Below are 20,242 nucleotides of genomic sequence, written 5' to 3'. Positions count from 1 at the left end.
ATGTAAACTAAACGTTCTTTTAATTCTTCGAAGTGTAACAAGCTATGAGTATAAGCTCGAATCTACATAACGTTCTAAAGAAGTGATCCCTAGCTACAAGCTAACTAACAGTGCAACAGTGTAAACCAGTTCATGTATATAAGATATAGTTCTACGATCGCTAATAAGCGATCAACACGATGCCAGTGTCAGTGTCGTAAACATCTTAACCAGTGCGACTGCATTTTTTAAGTGTAATAAATTAAGTTGTGCAAAACTTAAACCCAGTAAACAGTGCGTTACTGTACCTGACTCCGCTAACACGGAGAGTCGAATCCAGGACATCTCCTTCCAACCCTTTGAAGCGAGGCCCTAAACGTCCCTGAGGAAAGAATCCATGACTCTACCCGAAAGCTTTAAAACATTCAATGATAACACCTCTTATCAACTAGCCCAATAAACCCTGAGATATTCCATTCGCGGAGGCGTTATCAAGAAGGACGTAGCCGCCAACTAGACTACCAGATCTACAGCGCACTTCTAGATAGTCTCCGATCCAGGTCAGTGTACTCCATCTAGATACGCGTGTGCGGTTAAACTACTATGAAGCCACATGTCTTTATCTACCTGCCCTACGACAAAAATAATGACAAATATTATAGGTAATAGCTGACTTGCCATCATAAAACTTAGTATAAGCATCACACCATATCATACCTACTTTGTAACTCTTTAACTCCCTTACCATCAACAATGTCAATAAGGCAGCTGAGCTAATTTGTGAGGTGGAATGAACAAACAACCACTCCACATATAATATTTCTGGTTTCGCACAGAGGGTCTGAAAGGTGTGCATACTGGTGTTTATAAAGCATCCAGCTTCTATTATGGCACTCTTTCTATTAAATCTGCAATAATAACGCAGCAACCATGGGAACAGTTTAGATAGAAGACAAAGCTGATGAATCATGTAATCCAATATGTGAGATTCATACGGTGTGAGGTTATAAACAAATCTAATATTCCCTGCCCAATTACTGTCATCATGCATATTCACAAATGTAGAACTAGCAGTCTTACCTTATATATTTGGCTTTCTTACTATCATACAAAGAAAAGTAGATCTCTGTGTCTTCTCCAATATGGTGCCCAAAGTCTCGCATGCAGAAATAGAGATGGTGTGTGAGAATTTTTTGTGCTTCCTTACGTTTCATTGTGCCTCGTGCCTGCAAGAAAAAAAAAACGTATAAGAGACAATAACAGTGATGTGAGATTATGATAGATGTTTTTCTTGAGGACTCCTGTGGTCATGCTCCATCTACTAAGTATTCCCTTTATGAATACTCTCTTTTGTATTACTTAAATCTTTTCCATGCTGGTTTTCCTATCTATCAAACACTTTCTGATCATTCATATTTTTCCATGATAACATACTGTGACATGGTGCTAAAAGTCAGAATTTTGGATCCAGAGAAGCATCGCAGAGGAATCCATTGCTACGAGATGGCTTGTTAAAACATATTTCTGTACACAACAGTACAGGAACTGCTGGGGACAGTGTTTTCTTATCAGTCCATGATAAAGCTATGAAAAGAGAGCCATTATGCATGAAAACATTAAGGCCTGTTACTGGAGGCCATAACCAAGCAACAAGTACATGAAGAAAGCCTTGAAATGTGCTGTAGTAATTTTTAGATTGTGCAGACTAGCAGAAATGTTGTAACTATCTGTAGTTAAGAGTAATAAGTATTCAATAAATTCAATAATCAATCTGAGCCTCGTGTCTAGTCACTCACTCATGGTAATATAATCTCCATTGCTGAGAAGCTGGAATGGTTTTAATTGCTGACAGATGGTACAACACATTCCTTTCTCTGATCTTCTAAGACACCAGATTCAGGCAAGAAGAACCAGGGCTTCTAAACAATGCATCTCATGCCTAACATTAGGCAGTCAGCGGTCAATAATTGACTGGTATGTTCCTCGATGATATCAATTCTTAGAATTTTCATAAAACATACTTGCATTCAGAAATACATGTATGTACAGTAAAACCACAGTGGAATTAACATTTGAAAAGAATGCATGTGAGAAGCATGTGTACTCCATTTAAGAACATTTTTCCACTTCACAGCTTCACTGCATACTATTTAAGTACATGGGATATATATATATATGTGTGTGTGTGTGTGTGTGTGTGTGTATGTACATAATAAATTAGATGTCAGAAAGTTTGAGTGTCATTTTATACCAAATTAAAGTGTTAATATACTCACTGAGGCCCCTTGTGAATTTTCAGTGCTCTGAACATGCTGAAAAGAAAAGAGAAAACATGATAATACAACATTATATGCCTTGGACACTACATAGTAGGTACATATACTTTAAATCAAGAGTATATTCCAAATATACATTCAGTGACCATTCTACAGAACAATAATGGAACTTACCTTCCTGTAATCAGTAATTCACTCTTTCAAAGTAAAAAAAGTGCCAAAAAGTGTTAATTTTTATACAGTATGGTCAAATGGATGTGTTAACGTATTCCTAACCAAAATATTTAAAGTAACATGTAAAGAGAACAAGAGAATGAATAAAACACAAGAAAGAAAAAATATAACTGAGAATAAAAGAGACAAAGTTGTCCCTGTACATAATTCAGTACAATGCCATGAAAATATATGGAGTGGAGGTGAATGGTCAGCTTCATACCCTGGCCAATTTAACCTTACAGAAGATTTCTTTTTCATGATGTGCATGCTGTTGTGTGTCACTAATATGTGGCAAGCTAAGGTTTCCGTCAACACAACAAATGTTGAACCAAGCTATAACATACACAATGTCCATAAAGAAAGGACACACATATACATTAATGACAGATATATCTTACAACCTATACCCAAGACATATACTGCATGAATATTAATACACTGTAACAGCTCATAACAATAATATCCAAAATACATTACTACAGCACAACCTCAGGCATAATAACATCCACCTTGAGAGATGCTCAACAACGTGGCTTTCCATAATTATCCACACAACACTGAAAACTTTGAAGATTACATGAAAAATTGTTAACAACATATTCCAGTCTTAATAACTGACCTAATAATTTTAACATTTTTTAACTGTATAAATTTCAATTTTATTTTCAAGGCTTTATTTCATAATATTATATTGTTCCAACATATTAATCATCTTTGATGAACAGTACATGCTAATACCTTCAATACAATTTTAATACAGATTCTTTATATACTCTTAACATTTTGAGAAGGTCAATATTGTAATTCTTACATTCTAACTGAGGCATAACTTTATATCATGGACACGTTGCACTAAATATGGATGCATATTGAGGAGTTCAATACCTTTAGCCATATGATAACAATACTGCCTGATGGTGCCATGAGAACTGAAACATGTAGCAGTAGAAAATAAAATTCAATCTAAGTATGACTGATTGCAAAACCGCGTTTGTTGTATTGACGGAAACCTTAGCTTGCCATATCCTAGAAAAGAGGTCTCTGGGACACAGTGGATAGGAGGCTGGCTGGGCACCAGGGTCAGTCTGAGTCCAACAGTGAGGAGAAAAATCTCTACCCATGCTGGAAATTGGACTTTGATCCTCCAGAAATCCAGCCTCTAGCCTAGTCACTATACCGACTGACCTAAACACATCTATTGTATAAAATTAGATGATTATGTATTATAAACAGACACAGAAGATGATTTAAAAAGAATCTTTATTCATACAAATTAACAACCCATGCTGATTCTATTTACATAACCTTTCTCTGATGTAGTTTCATGGCACAGTATAATTTTTGTTGTTGACAATCAAAAACAAAGTTAGCTTTAATTGTTGTGAGTGGTGGAAGATATTTCTTTTGCTGATCTCATATATGACTTAAATCCAGCCTACACAGGTCAGTGGTTCTATGTGAAATATCTAATGCAGAGCACTGAAAGCATTCAAGGGAAAGAACTAGTATGGTGAACAACAGTTTGAGTTGACATACCACAGAGAACTAGAACTAGAATTCAGATACAGTATATAGGAAATTCCGTAGAGTGAGAGATATTTGCAAAATAAAAGCAAAGATTTATATGTATAAGGGGAATAATATCTTATGGATACTTTGGTAAAATAATATCAATGAGTATATATTCGAAATTATACATTATAATAGTTAAACAAGTGGTAAGATATGATAGTGAAACAAGGATATGGGGCAAAGAGACATAAAAACAAAAACAGCAAAAACAAAAGTTCAACATACATAGTAGATAACATATAAACAACAAAGAATGGAAGAAACTTCAGGTTAGCAGTACATTCAAAGACAGAACTACACACAGAAAGGGAAATAAAGATCAATCTGATAGAATGAGGGGAGACAGGTAGCTAAAATTATAAATCTACAGAACAAAGAATAAGAGAAAGGCCAAGAAACGGTAGAATGAGAGTTTCGAGGAAATATGTTGCATAATCTATGACGGTGATAATGATGATGGGAAGGAGGAGGTGAGTAACTTCATGGTCACTCTATCTAGATCTGATTGAAGTTGATACAATGATGAGCTTTGTTGGACCAGTCATGAAACATAAGATTCCATAGCACACAGACAAGAACTCTCAGCCTATCAGCCAAGATTCATTTCAACCTCTGGGGTATGTTTTTGGCCTAACTCCAAATGGAACCCATGGATATTCATGCATCAACTTACCACATGGTACAATTCAACTACACTCATGGTATCTGGATCAACCATATGGGCACCAATTCGGGGTACTAGGTCCAAACCAAGTTTTCTGCAACAGAAACAATAAGATATGAAATTAAAACTATTTTTCTGACAAACAATATCAGCATTTTCCTGCTAGCATTTTAGGATTTTCAGAAAGACATTTTTGTTTCATAATTTCATGGTAACATTTCAGTATGCTGCTTGTTAACTATGCATTAACAGAAGTCAGGGCACTAATGAAGCCAAAATTATTCATGGAAGAAGGACCAGTTCTAAGTGTTGCCACATAATGCCAATATTTGTATGGCTCTGTGTTGGAAGAAATTTCTGAAATGCATACCAGTTACTGCTCTGAGGTATATATTCACTTCATGCTTTCAGTCCGCAAGCAAACCATACCGACCGAGCGACTGCCACTTGTCAGCGAAGTTTAGAGCCAACTTTTGTGGATAGAGGGTGTCGCATGGTCAGCACAACAAATCCCCATGGCCGCTAATTTCGGTTTTCTAGACCGGAGCCGCTATTTCCTTGAAATAGATTGGAAAATGTTAATGTTAAAAATGTCTGTTTGCTTAACAAGCAAAAATTAAAATAGGAAAGAAGCATAATCTGGACTTATTCTTTTAAGCTGATTATTCACAGCACTATCAGCATTGAGACTACATAGCATCGATGTTAGGATGAGTAATGAATGTGGAGCAGTTGGTGGGATGATAACTGAAGGGGGAACCAAAGTACTCAGAGAAAACCCACCCCAGTGCCGCTTCTTCCACCACAAATACCACATGACCTAATTTGGGATCCAATCTGGGTCAATGTGGTGGGAAGCTGGTGACTAACCACCTGTGTTATGGTATGGTCATTTGGCCTTATTAGGAACACATGTTTCAAACAAAGCCACATATAAAACATGAAGTTAATACAAGGAATCAAATTAACTTTTATTCAAATATTAAAGAAAGCACAGATGAAGGATACTCTTAGTGAACAAGAAAAAATCATTATTTCAAGAACTGAAATCGTATTTGAAGAAAATGTCACAGAGCGTATTAATCTAAATATTCACAACCTGGACATATAAAATGGATGCCTTTATCTCCAACAGTAATCCCAATATATTCTCCATGCATGCATTTCTCAAGTGTGGAAGAGTTTGTAAACAACAAATTCCATCTGTTCCAGGTGGAGAACTGTCTTTCATTTGGTGTCTTCTGTAATTCTCATTGCTCGTGATGGCTTCCTTTATTTGGATGCATCTGTTTTACCGTTGAACAGTGACATCACTGCTCTGTGCTCAATAATTAATTGCTATGTGCCTGTTATGTATATGTGTGTGTGTATACATATTAGAGTTTTCAAAACCAATGAAAAACTGTTTTCAGTGAGAGAGGATGCACCCTCTCACGGCTTAGTGATGGAATCGTTTCCATCCCAGCCGTAGGATGGGTTGTCTTTGTAAACTAGCTCTATTGATTGGGCCCACCTGCGTACGTTTTGCCTGAAGATGGACACTGAATCCAGTCTCCAAAACGTGTGTTTTGAAAAATAAACAGTACAGGACGATGGGTAATGTCCAAAAACATAATATTTGTACCAATGTACCATCGTCACAAACTTTTAGATCTTATTTGTCACTAAACATTCGATTCCTTGGGGGGGNGGTTTTCTTGTGTTTGGTCCCCTCACCAAAGATGTCAGGTTGAGCAGGATCTTTGTTCTGACCATGTTCTTACTCTGTTAGCAATGAAGGTGCAAAGGCCTGATCAGGAATGACACTGAAATCCAAAGGTTAAACAATACCCACTGCACAGACTCCTGTCATAATACTCATATATAATACCACATTTTACTGAAGACTCCAAAATCTTCTTTCCATATGACCTCTTTCAGTACTTCTGCGCCAAAACAATGTTAACTGACCCAATATAATTCAAGTCACTGACATTCCCTCTCCAACTGCTGCTATCCATTATTCGTTTCAACTTATTAATCTAAATAGAAAATCCGTGTAATTCCTTACAGGTGCTTAAATTCGTTAGACGTAGAAATCTTTTGCTGAAGATAACATGTGACACACACAGTCAATTTGTTATTTTCAGAGACAATGCCATTCATGGCACTGACAGAAAAATGAGACCTTTGCCTTTGCGGGGCCCAGGTTCCACTTATTAAATTTGTAGCTAATTTTTTATTTATATTTCATAACTATCGATTCTTGACTACCAATATCTACATGTCTTTGCCACCTATACTGCCATTGCATAACATACTGTCACGTGCTGGGTGTGTCACGCGACAAATAACTTCACGTGGGTCTCGGATTTGGCGAATCTTTATTGAACATTCACTCTTACACACCGTACAATTAATATCGCTTGCAGTATCACCTGACTTCTGGTCCAATACTCAATACTCCATATTCTGTACGTGCCGTAAGCTCTGCTTATATAGGGGTTATTCGGACTGGATACCGGACACCATTCCTCACGGTTCCGTTACCGCTGTTCAGACCGTTCAGACAGTCCGTTGTTACGGGAGCGCTTCTTATAGAATACATCGGTGACGTGTTTCGTCTCATCCGTTGTTACTCAACAACAATTTGTTGCTTTGATTTGTCGCTGCGGGAACTCCACCATTTCCACGTTNATAAAACTCGCTACATCGAATACATCGAGAATTTATTTGTCGCGATATACGCCCGATACGCGACAATATAATAATATATAATAACAATACATATAACGTAATAATGCCCATAAAATAAACTGCATTGCCAAATAGTTACGACTTTGGGTGAAATAAGGGTTTGAGGTACACTCGCGTAGGGAGCCGAACTCAAGCTGTGTCGCTACGTTAACAGGGCTAACTATCCTTCATGATTCCTTGACACAACTTTCATATTTAATACCGCAAGACTAGAGAAAATTAGGTCTACACGACAAGGAGCGTCATAATTTATACTCTTCACCTAATACTGTTTCTTATTAAATTATGTATTTGATGGGCATGTATGAGAAATGGTAAATGTGTGCAAATTTATTATTGGCAAACCTCACACGTCTTGCTGAGCTTGCAAGAGTTTCTGGGCGTCCACGAGAATTTTAAAATACACGTACAATATTCATAATTTCTCATTTATTCACTGATGTTAACAAAACGTTTGGTGATATCTATTTTATGAATCGTATTTCTGTTGGGAGCTGAGGTATTCTAAATATTTAAGAGTGTATTCCAGAGCAACATTAACTGAAGGGTCTCGATGTAAATAACAGTGGCATTTTCAAAGAAAAGTGAAATTATCCACAACTCCTGTACGACAGATTTTCCCAAACAATGTTTTGGAGAATGTCCTGAGAACGCAGTAGCGTAGTTGGTTGAGGCACTATGCTACAAGTCAAAAGGTCACGGGTTCGAATCCCCATGAGGTTAATGTATTTTTCAATTGATCTGACCCTTCCAGCCGTATTGTGGACCTGGAGTCGACTCAGACGCTGACAGAAATAAGTACCAGGAATATTCCTGGGGGAGAAAGGGTGGCTGGCGCGTAAGGCTGAAAACCTCACCGCCATCTATAAGCCGATAGTCTAGAAAATGTGGGAGCCTCGACTTCTCACACCCTATGGGCCTTCACGGCCTGTTACAGGGTTATCTTTACTTTTTTATTTTTACCTGAGAACATAAGGTGCAAAGCTATTCATAATCTCATTATTTCAATCCCCATATTCTTGTACACATTCATGCATATCCCCGCTATAAAGATAAGCTTCTCAAAGATGTCACCAAAAACAATGTTGACGATAGTTGCCTTAAAAGATACAAAGTGACCTGAATCAAATGGCTCAGGATAAAGTTCAGTGATGTGCTTTTATCAGCACGATCACGGATCTTCGGGTTCCATAAAAACGGAACTTTTCTTGGCAAGATGAACGATTACCAAGTGTTCAAGAAGCTTTTGTACCATGCGGTGGATACAATTTAATTTTACAACTTACCAGCCAATCAGATTATCTGTTATAATAATTTAAATTGTTGCTCATAAGTTGGCAGCTATGAAGAACCTATTTTCATTGACATGATAATTAAATACGGGGGTCCTGTTATTTGCTAACAGCTCGAACTCTCAGGCACAGCTTCACATGACTCGAGTCTTCTTTTGATCCAATACTTCATTCCTAGAACATGGCTTCAATGTCAGAGATAAAAACGTTTATACACACATTTTAAATATGATACACCAACTGATATGCAGTGTCGGACTCAGGCACAAGGCGAATAAGCCATGACTTCACATTATGAGAGGCATCTAAATACGAGGGGAAGTCAATAATTATCCGCAATGCAGTTGTATTTGTGTTTCTGTTGGCAGCACTGTCGTTTTGCGCAGCATCGCCATGCATGGTTTCCTTGTCAGTATTTCTGCGTAGGTTTGATGTTGCTAGGTCAGTTCCATCGTCGCTGCCTTGCCGTTAATCATGGCTGCTCCGCTTTCTGTTTGCACCAAAGAAGAGCAACGTTCAGTGATCCGGTTTTTGTGGTCGGAAGGTGTATCAGGGGCCGCAATCCATCAAAGACTTTCAGGAAAATACGGGAACAGTGTTTTGCCGCAACGGAGTGTCTACGAATGGATTTAAAAATTCAAAAATGTTCGCACAAGTGATACGCGTGAGGAAGGAGCCGGACGACCATCCACGGTCATAAATGAGGACAACATTGAGCGTGCACGTGACATGGTTCTGTTAGACAGACGAGTGACTATTGATGAAGTGGCAAATCGTCTGCAAATTAGTCAAGGTTCTGCCTACGAAATCATCCACAACAGACTTGGGTTTCATAAAGTCTGTGCAAGGTGGGTCCCAAAACAACACACAGTGTTGCATAAACAAACGCGCTTGGACATCTGCCAACAACATTTGGATCGCTATGGTAACGAACGTGACGTCTTCTTAGACAGAATCATCACTGGTGACGAAACGTGGATCCATCATTGCGAGCCGGAGAGTAAACGACAGAGTATGGAATAGAAACATCCACAATCGCCCAGCAAGAAAAAGTTCAAAAGCCAACCATCCGCAGGAAAACTGATACTTACAGTTTTTTGGGACTCACAAGGCCCAGTACTGGAACGTTATCAGGAGAGGGGCACAACAATAAACAGTGCTCGTTACAGTGAGATGCTTACTGACAGGCTAAAGCCTGCAATTCGAAGCAAACGCCGAGGACTACTGTCGAAAGGTATTGTGTTGTTGCACGACAATGCCCGTCCACATACTGCTGCCCACACTGCTGAAACCCTCCGGAAACTCAAGTTTGATGTAATGGCTGATCCTCCGTGTAGTCCTGATCTCGCCCCTTCTGACTACCACTTGTTTGGTCCACTCAAAGGGGCATTAAGGGGCCGTCGATTCACCTCGGACCAAGAAGTGAAGGAAGCGGTGCATGCGTGGCTCACAGTTCAGCCGAAAACCTTCTTTTCTGAGGGCATCAGGAAGCTTGTGCAACGATGGACCAAGTGCGTTGAAAAGCAAGGGGACTATGTTGAAAAATGATGTTAATGTAAGTTTTCTATTTGTATTGAAATAAAATTTATAGCTACATTGCGGATAATTATTGACTTACCTACGTATATCGGAAACAACTACACTGATATTGCTTTGGCTTAAATAATCTCTCCAGATACATAGACTAGACATCAGGGCCTTGCAATCTGAGGGACCTCAAAATATGGATATGAAACACCATCAAAGAGAAAATAAAGAATTTTCATGTAAAACGCAGACGATAAGAATGGACTGAGTGCATCTGGCCGGATTGAAATGATGGAACCAACGAATACAAACCGGAGGTGGTGCTGCTGCTGGCGATACAATGCGCGACTGACAAGCAACGTGTTTGTGCAGATCCAAAAAATATCAAGACGTATTTCATTCCCATCATTTCAGGAAAAATTCGGGGACCCACCTCATGAAGTCTCCATCCGGCCCTGCAGGTACGCAACACATTTATATGACGGCTTGAAGCACAACCCAAAGAAGATATGTCTACAGGTTGGTGACGAAACTGTGATTAAACTGACACATGTGTTGGTCACTTTCCAACGCATCTTTTGTCACCAGCAACTAACATTTCCAAGCTGGCTCTGCTTCCGTCATCAGGTAAATGCATGAAACTTTCCTCCTGCTGTTGCTGTCCAAGAACAGATTTATTTTTTAATTTTATTTAATGGCTCCAACAGAGCACCTGATGACGGAAGTGGAGCCAGATCCGAAACGCTCTGTGTTTAGCTAGAAATGAGAGGACGGAAAATATTCAACATATATATGAGCTCATAACCCGAATGTCCATCACCGTCAGCACAAAATCCCATCTCTGGATGCTTACCTGGAGATTCGTGAACCCAACTTTGGAGAGCTACTTCTTTCTCAATGTCGCCTTGTCTAATGTTTCCTTTCTCTTTCCTTCTTTCTTTTTCTTATTTTCATTCTATTTCCCTTCTCCTCTTCGCGTTCTCTGCATTCTTTATTTTTTCTTTTCCCTCTATTTTGTTCTTCTCTTTCTCTGTTTCTTCTAAAGTACCGCAGACGCTGGGACATGAAGGCGATTCTGAATGTTGGTTAGGAAACAACAGAGTATTCAGCAAATTGTCTCTGGTGACGAAGTCCAGGTTATGCATATTAAATATTACGTTCAGCTGGAACTTCAGGCCTATGATTTAACACAAATGAGGATCGCCACACCGGGTTGCATCCTTGCATAGGGGCAGAGTCATCAATAAGACAGCATTTAGGCCGACACAGTTACAGAAGTTTTCGGGGAACGGATTGAATGACGATTACACAGCGTCGAATTACCGGTATTATTAATTGGTTCTTCGGTTCCTTAACCATGCCTTTTCACCTGTAGAAGTTATACAACGTGAGAGAAAATGCGATGATTTGGAAGAAGACAGCGATGGCCAATTAAAATAGACCTATTCGGGCATTCTCCTATACAGACTGATGAAAACCACGAGAAATCTCAGTCAGGATAGGAAGTCCCAGTTCCGAGTTCAGAACTCCGTAATAACCACGACACGGAAGATCTTAATACAGATCCTGTATGCGTTACATTCACCTAATATTGCCTCGACCTTATGCACCGTCGAGTTTCTAGTTGAAAATACACGTATATAGAATGATGTACATAGGCCTATAATTTATAGGAACTTTCATAAGCTGTCTTCGAACAAACTGTCATTTTTGTTGATCGGGGAGCTGAAGAAGAGGCTCGTATGGCTGCCATGTTACACGACGACGCGGGTGGCCTCCACTGGCAAAACCTCCGCACCAAATTTCGTGAAAAGAAGCCAACTTCTTCAAAAGTTGAAAGGTGGCAATGCAGATGCAGACAGAATGGTGCTCTAATAAACTTCTGGCTACAGCATAAGGAAAGTGGGGACTTGCAGAGCGTTCCTTTGAGTTTCCATTGATGTACTCACATTGGTATACCAGAGAACAGCGCGCTGAGTAGAATGCGTCAACTTTACAGAGATGACGGAACAAGACGATGCAGGCAATTACATAGTGCGGAGCGGGACAGCGACTAGGCTATGGTTGGGCGACCGAGGTTTGATTCCCGGCAGGCACAAGAGCTTTTTCTTTTCTCTATAGCGCCCAGAACAGCTCTGGGGCCCACTCGCTTATCCAGCGGGTACCGGGGGCTCTATCCCGAGGGTAAAACGGCAGAAGCGTGAAGCTGACCTCTCATTTCCATTTAGTGCCGGGGTCAACATGGCGAAGCTATACCTTCGCTCCCCCAAATGCTTTCATGGTATTGTTCTTAATTACATAATTTTATACAGAAATAACTTTACCATTTCTTTTACCTTAACCCTTCAGCTAACAGTATAGCGTAAGGTTGTCCCTGTGCTTAATTAATTAAGCATCATGCCACGAAGACGTATGCCGGAGTGGAGGTATAGCTCCATCCTTCCTGACCTCGCACTAGATGGAGGTGAGTGGTCAATTTCATATCCCGACCGCTTTATCCCCGGGGAAAGGCCCCCGGGTATCCATTGGATAGGAGGCTCGGTGGGCCCCAGAGCCGGTCTGAACGCTGTGGAGAAAATTCTTGAATGTACAGGGACTCGAACTCCGACCCCTCAGACGTGCGGTCCGTAGCCAGTCGCTATACCGGCTGCGCTATCCTGGGTCCATAAGAAAGGAAATTAGCTTTGATAAATAACTTCGCCGACAAGCGGCAGTCGCTCGGTCGGTATAGTTTGCTTGCAGACTGCAAGCCACGGAGGTTATTTTGTATAGGCTTTATGACCAGCCTTCCACAAATTCCTTAGCTTTCAGCCAGAACACGACAAGCAACTGACCACTGTAGTTCAGGATATTGAATTTTGTATGAAGATACGTGCATTACAGCCCTAGAAATTACGTATGAAATGTTGTTCATAATTCAATAATCATAAACATGGCGACGGTGCAAACCCCTGCGGTCGTATCAGACTGTCTTAACACATAACATGCACTGAAGCAACAACTTCTCCCCGAAGGGAAAATACTGTTACTGTTACCAATAGTACGAGGGGCGTTCAAGTTCTAAGGTCTCCGACTTTTTTTCTCAGATGCGGTTTTGTTTAAAATACGTGTGCACTCTTTGTGAATGCGTGACAGAGATGGCAGAACTCTACGGCACTCTAGTGGTAGCGGCGAGTGTGAGGAGTGTTTTGATACCTAAAGTGGTGACGTTTTCGTTACAAGAACAGCGAGTAATCATTCGTTTTCTCCACTTGCGTGGTGTGACACCCATTGAAATTCATCGCCAGTTGAGTGAGACATGTGGTGATGGTGTCATGAATGTGAAAAATGTGCGTTCGTGGGCGCGACAGTTCAAAGAAGGCCGAACGTCGTGTGACAACGAACCAAAACAATCTCGGCCTCGCACCAGCCGGTCTGACAACATGGTCGAGCGAGTTGAGAAAGTTGTTTTGGAGGATCGCCGATTGAGTGTGGAAAACATCGCCCCCAAAGTTGGCATTTCCGTGGGATCTGTGCACACAATCCTGCATGAAGACCTGCGAATGCGGAAAGTGTCCTCCAGGTGGGTTCCACGAATTTTGGCGGATGACCACATGGCTGCACGCATGGCAATGATGAAGGCATGAATGGGACTTTCTTTTCATCAACTGTGACAATGGATGAGACATGGATGCCGTTTTTCAATCCGCTATTGCATCAGCAATTTTCCAGTGGTCAAAACAGACTCCTACAGAAGCGTTCGCAGCGGCCATGGAATCATGGCGTCGACGTTGTGAAAAATGTGTACGGCTGCAGGGAGATTACGTTGAAAGTGACAGAAGTTTCAATTTTTTTGTATGATTATTGTGTGAGAAAAAAAATCGGAGACCTTAGAACTTAAACGCACAACGTAATACCATTAGCAGTCATATTAGTGCTAGCACTAGTAGTGATACTACTACTACTACTACTACTACTACTACTACTACTACTGCTGCTGCTCCTACCACCACCACCAGCAACAACAGTAATAAAATATCTGCAATGTAATTACAATTACACAGAAAATTCAATAGCCACAGTCTGTAAAACTGATGCATGATATTCATTGCTCCCCAAATAAGAATCGGCGTGTGAATTCACTTGCTCGGGCAAATAATTCGCTCATTAATAATATATTAAGATGAACATACAATGTAGCACGAACGCTACAAATGAAATAAAAAAAAGTAAAGCTATCCCTGTACCAGGCCGTGAAGGCCCATAGGGTTGTGAGACGTTGAGGGTCCCACATTATCTAGACCAGTGTGGTGCAACCCGCGGCCCTCTTATTAATTTTGTTGGTACTTGCCCTTCTTACTGGATAAAAAATATTAATTAAACATTTGGAAAAAATTGTATACCCTTCTTACTGTTTTAAGTTTAAATAACAGTAAACAGAATAAATCGTATTTGTAAAATTCAAGGAAATGCCATCAGCAATGTTGGCAACATCAATTCAGGACAGAGTGACCAATGCTAAACATTATTTTCTTCCCGCTGCCCTGCAGGGCATACAAAAAGATTTAGCGGGACACCGCTGACATTGGCAACGCTGCCCATCGGATGGCAGCACCTTACAATCGTTATTTCTCCTATAACGGCCACCTCGATAATAAGCTTCACTCTTCGGCCGTTATAATCTGTGGCGTGCATGCTGCGATTTTCACTTTCATTCAGTACTACCTAAAATGACGGAACTAAAGAAACGGCGTGTTGAAGATGAGAAGCGACAATTTCAGTCCACGTGGCAGGAAAGTTACTTTTTTGTTGAACGTAATGGAAAACCACAGTGTGTTATCTGTTCTCAAGTCTTAAGTATTTCGAAGGGTATAATGTGAGTAGACACTATATCAGCTTGCATAAATCAAAATACGACCAATACCGGGGAAGTGCCAGGAGTTGTGTGTTTAATGATTTGAAGCTGAAATTAACTAGACAGTAGAATATCTTTTAGCAACCATCAAACACTGCTGGTTTGAAGGCACCTTATGAGGTATGTTTAGAGCTAGCTAAAAGTAAAAAGTGTTTTAGGGATGGTGAGCTCATTAAAAGATGTGCTGTAAAAATGGCATCTTCATTTGGAGATAATAAGATGGCTAAAAATTTTGAAACAGTGTCCTTGTCTCATCAGACAGTAAGTAGAAGAATTAATGATATGGGTAGTGAAGTTTCAGGTACTCTCAAGGGCATTTTGGAAAAATGTGGATTTTACTCTATAGCTCTAGATGAGAGCACAGATATAGCTGACATCAGCCAGCTCCTTATCTTTGTCAGAACAATAAACGAAGAATTTTGAATTCATGAAGAACTGTTGGAATTAAAATCATTAGAAACCAGCACCAAAGGTATTGACATATTCAACGCACTGGATAATGTCGTTTCTAAATATGGAGGTTCTGAAAAGTGCTCTGGCATTGAAGCAGATGGAGCTAAAGAAATGGTTGGTCATAGAACTAGATTAGTAGGACTGTGTAAAGAAAAAGGCATACATTGTTTGTTTTTCCACTGCATTATCCACCAGGAGGCTCTCTGTGGAAAAATTATAAGGCTCAGTGAGACAATGAAAACTGTTGTGAATACTGTAAATTTAATAAGGGGAGGCAATAAAGCCCAGAGACACAGGGCATTTATTGCATTCCTGGACATTTTGGAAGCTGAGTGTGGTGACATTTCATTGTACTGTAAAGTGCGCTGGCTAAGTGCTGGAAATTGCCTGCAACAGTTTTTTGGTTTGAGGAATGAAATTCTTGCTTTTCTCGGAAATGAAAACACTGGGCATGAGTATCAAGAAAAACTGGAAAAACCCCGGTTTTTAAATAATCTTGCTTTCCTGACAGATTTAACATCTCATCTAAATGCTTTAAACCTAAAACTACAAGGCAAAAAACAAAATATCTCCCAGCTTTATGGACATATTGAGGGCTTCCGCAAAAAAACTTGATGTAATGCAAACTGCGCTGAAGGCATATAAAACAGCACACTTCCCATCTTGTCAGCAGTCGAAAGAAGAAGAAGAAAATGACACAAAATTTAGTATGTTTCATGAAATAATAATTGATATCAAGAAAGAATTCCAGGACAGATTCCAGGATTTTGACTCCCTAAAACCAAAACTTGCACTGTTCAATAACCCCATGGAGATTGAAGTGAGTGAGGTGCCCTGCGACCTTCAAATGGAAATTTGTAATCTTCAGGCAGACCCATTCTACCAGACTAAAAAGTGTGATGTCCCTGAAACTTGCTGGAAACTGAGTTCTAAAGAACGTTTCCCCAAACTGCTTAAATTCTCTCTGCAAATGTTATCGCTGTTTGGCAGTACATATGTGTGTGGAAGTGCTTTTTCTGCTCTCAAACAAATTAAATCAAAAACGAGAAATCGCACTGAAAGTGCTTCACTGGAATCAAGTCTGAGACTTTGCCTTACTGAACTTACAGTGGACATTGATAAACTTGTATCAGAAAAGCAGTGGCAATCATCATATTGATTTCTCGACTGTAAAATAAAGTGATATATTAAACTAGTGAGTTATATGTAATTCGTTTTTTTTTCTTTAATATCTCTGGCCCTCACTTTCCTATACAAAAATTTGATTGGCCCTCGGGTAACCAAAGGTTGGACCACACTGATCTAGACAATCGGCTCAATGCATACAAAATTCTTTCCATAAACCTCAAGGTAAAGACTACTTGAAAACCCTAGATGTAGATGGGGCAATTCTATTAAAATGGCTCTTAAAAAGGGTGTGAGGACGTGGGCTGACTTCATCTGGTTTAGGACAGGGTCCAGTATCGGGCTCTTATGAAACGGTAATCAAAGTTCTGGTTAAACAAAACGTTAGTTTCTCCAGGACTCCGCTTCATGCAGTAGGTAGCTAATTAGTAATTTCTAACATTACCTGAGCCTTGCTCACTAAATGTCACATATTTCTTTTCTACTTGCACCACGAATTTCCATACGACCATGCGTGATCATTTAAGCACGCCACGAACCACTAACATTTAGTTTTCTAATTGAACGAGAAAAGAATAGCTTCTCTACGTATGATTCCAAGTTCTCAGAGGGGTCGTTATGAAGAGTTCTATCTCCGGTATATAATTATGTGTAGTCCGTTGAAAGTCAACCGATGTTTCGGAGGAACATATTGCCTCATCTTCAGGGTCAAAGAATAATCCAAACAAGAAACCAACGTGAAGCTGAGCCTCCTCGGTTTATTCTTCAACCCTGAAGATTGAGGCGATAAGTTCCTCCGAAACTTGCATTGATTTTAAACGGATTACACGGCGTCACATCCCAGAAGACAGAACTCTTCGAGAGCTTCTTGAATTCTCCATTCTTTAAATAAGATCAGACAATAGGATCGAGGCCTTGCGCATAAACTGTGATGATTCTTGCATCTGAACCATAGACACTAAGCAGCATTTAGGAGGCGGGCCTAAGGCGCTTCAGTGACCCGGTTAGTTTGCATGGAACGACTCTCCTACCACGCACAGACCCCCGCTCTTTTGGGACACGGCAAAGAAAAGAGTGCAGTTATTCCCAGGCCTCTGTTCCCTTACAGAACTTCACTCCCCCACTACTGTCCATTACCAAGTAAAGGTACCTTTAGCGAGTAAAGTTATATACCACGGTAAAATATATACTGGGGAGGACAGAACGAACCAGAAGAAGAAAAAAACTAGAACATGTTAAAAATAGACATTTGTTCACGTTAATAAATTATAAAAATAAGTGCCTTAAAAAGGGCAGAAAGCATATATCATAAACTGCCATTTCAATATAAAATCTGAAAATGTTACGTTAGCCTACTCAATGATATCTGAGGTTCTCAGGGCGGAGTTACGAGTACGGTAAACAGATACCACCGATGCGGAACTATTCAGCAAATGGAGGCTGCTCGTTCCCCTGAAATCGTTGTTTCCAACCTGTCTACCAAGCACAAATATAAATCACTCCGTTCAATGTGACCTGTAAGTTTATTACTACATGAAAACTTAACACCCTTACATGTTTCGGTCTCTGTGGACCATCTTCAGAGGGCAAACATCACTACAAATAGGAAACCACCTTCACATAAGTTGTTTAGACGTAAAGTACGTACACTTATATGCTATAATACATAGTACACAAAATAGAACATTTCACAAACACAGCAGTTTCCTGGGAATGTAAAGTTTTTGAAAAAATTATTTAAAATTTCTTGCTGCTAATTAAATTTTTTTTTGCATTGTCAATAATTAAAATTCATAAACCATGCAGGCTCGTGTTCGTCCTCCCATCGTCCCTCTTATATGGGTCAGATATTGTGCCACCTGTCTATCTTGATGTGGAGGTTCTGCAAATATATTATGGGTATTTTACTATTTNGATGGGAGGACGAACACGAGCCTGCATGGTTTACGAATTTTAATTATTGACAATCTAAAGAACTTTTAATTAGCATCAAGAAATTTTATACAATTTTTTAAAAACTTTACATTCCCAGGAAACTGCTGTGTTTGTGAAATGTTCTATTTTGTGTACTATGTATTGTAGCATATAAATGTACGTACTTTACGTCTAAACAACTTATGTGAAGGTGGTTTCCTATTTGTAGTGATGTTTGCCCTCTGAAGATGGTCCGCAGGGACCGAAACATGTAAGGGTGTTAAGTTTTTCATGTAGTAATAAACTTACAGGTCACATTGGACGGAGTGATTTATATTTGTGATTGTTAGTGTGACGGACCAGAATGAAACAAATCAAATCTGTCTACCAAGTTCCACAGCCTCACATCCCAGAAGGCCAACTCGAAGAAACTCGTTCGCAAGGAATGGATGTAGCCGTTTGGGATTTGAAGAGATTACCCAGCTCTGGGTTGTGACGCCGGACTACACGATCCCCGAAGACTCATCTTGGGATGCGGCCATGATGCGCAAGCTCTTTTTCACAAACTGAACAAGTTCAATTTTTGTGTATCCCTCCACCATATTAGTGGTTCGAAATTTCCCCCCGCGACAAATCCTGTTACATATCCAACGGCTTCGTCGTTTCAGAATTAACTCTCAGTCGAAATAGAACAAACTCTTAATCAATAAAGAAGAAAGATAAAATGCCGAAACTAGTCACAACAGCGTCAATAAAAAACAGACGACTGGGGTGAACATTTGATCAGCAGAAACAGGCTTTCCTTCGCTGCTCTCCTACACCGGCAGATGAGTTCCCCTCCGCCAGGTGCCCTGAGGGCTGTTGCAACCTTGGGAGCAAGAACAGTGCTAAGTGAACAACTGCCTCCTCCAGTCTTCAGGGCAGCACCGGCATTCGGAGTGACTCATGCCTTTACTTGGGACAGTCCGGTCCACCGGAGTCCGCGTTTCACTTCAAGACTAAATTAACAACAGCTATTTATTAGACAAGCGCCATGTTCAGCCCTTCATCACGTGATATTTCTTTTCAAAGTAACCCCGTTAGAAACAGAACTAGCATTAAACCTACAACCATCCTCTAAATACGCCCCCGGTCCAGTACACAGAGATGAGTGATTAGCTTCAAACTCTAGAAGCTTAACCCCGAGGGAAAGATTCCCGCTACCTGTCGGACAGGTTACTGAGTGGGTACCAGAGAACTTCTGAAGAGCGCTGGCGAAGGAAAGTCCTACCTCTGCTGGATACCAAGCCCAGGTCCATCAGTGCACAGATAAGAGTACTGTCTTCTGGGACATAAGACTGAGGGTGTTTGAGAAAACTACATAATGAGGAGCTTCATAACTTGTACTCTTCTCCAAGTGTAATTAGAATGATCAAGTCAAGGAGGATGAGGTGGGCAGGTCATGTAGCACGAATGAGGAAGCCGAGGAATGCGTATAGGATATTGGTGGGAGGGCCAGAAGGAAAGAGACCACAGGGAAGACCAAGGCGTAGGTGGGTGAACAATATTAGAATGTATCTTAGAGAGATAGGATGGGATGGTATGGATTGGATAG

General features: G+C 40.2%; 1 protein-coding gene across 2 annotated transcripts in view; it reads right to left on the bottom strand.

The window, feature by feature from the left end:
- The window catches only part of LOC111872119 (dedicator of cytokinesis protein 3), a 284,561-nt gene that overhangs the window by 79,431 nt on the left and 184,888 nt on the right, over positions 1-20,242 (bottom strand). For both annotated transcript variants that reach the window (XM_023865697.2, XM_033754538.1), the window contains exons 7-9: positions 4,717-4,801; positions 2,256-2,291; positions 1,060-1,205 (exon numbers count right to left, since the gene is read on the bottom strand). In XM_023865697.2, the coding sequence (XP_023721465.2) occupies positions 1,060-1,205; positions 2,256-2,291; positions 4,717-4,801 (267 nt within the window). The remainder of the gene's footprint in view (positions 1-1,059; positions 1,206-2,255; positions 2,292-4,716; positions 4,802-20,242) is intronic.

This window comes from Cryptotermes secundus, unplaced genomic scaffold (assembly GCF_002891405.2).
Source record: "Cryptotermes secundus unplaced genomic scaffold, Csec_1.0 scaffold461, whole genome shotgun sequence".
Classification (NCBI taxonomy): domain Eukaryota; kingdom Metazoa; phylum Arthropoda; class Insecta; order Blattodea; family Kalotermitidae; genus Cryptotermes; species Cryptotermes secundus.
The sequence above is the reverse complement of the archived record's forward strand: the minus strand, read 5'-3'. Positions and strand labels throughout refer to the sequence as shown.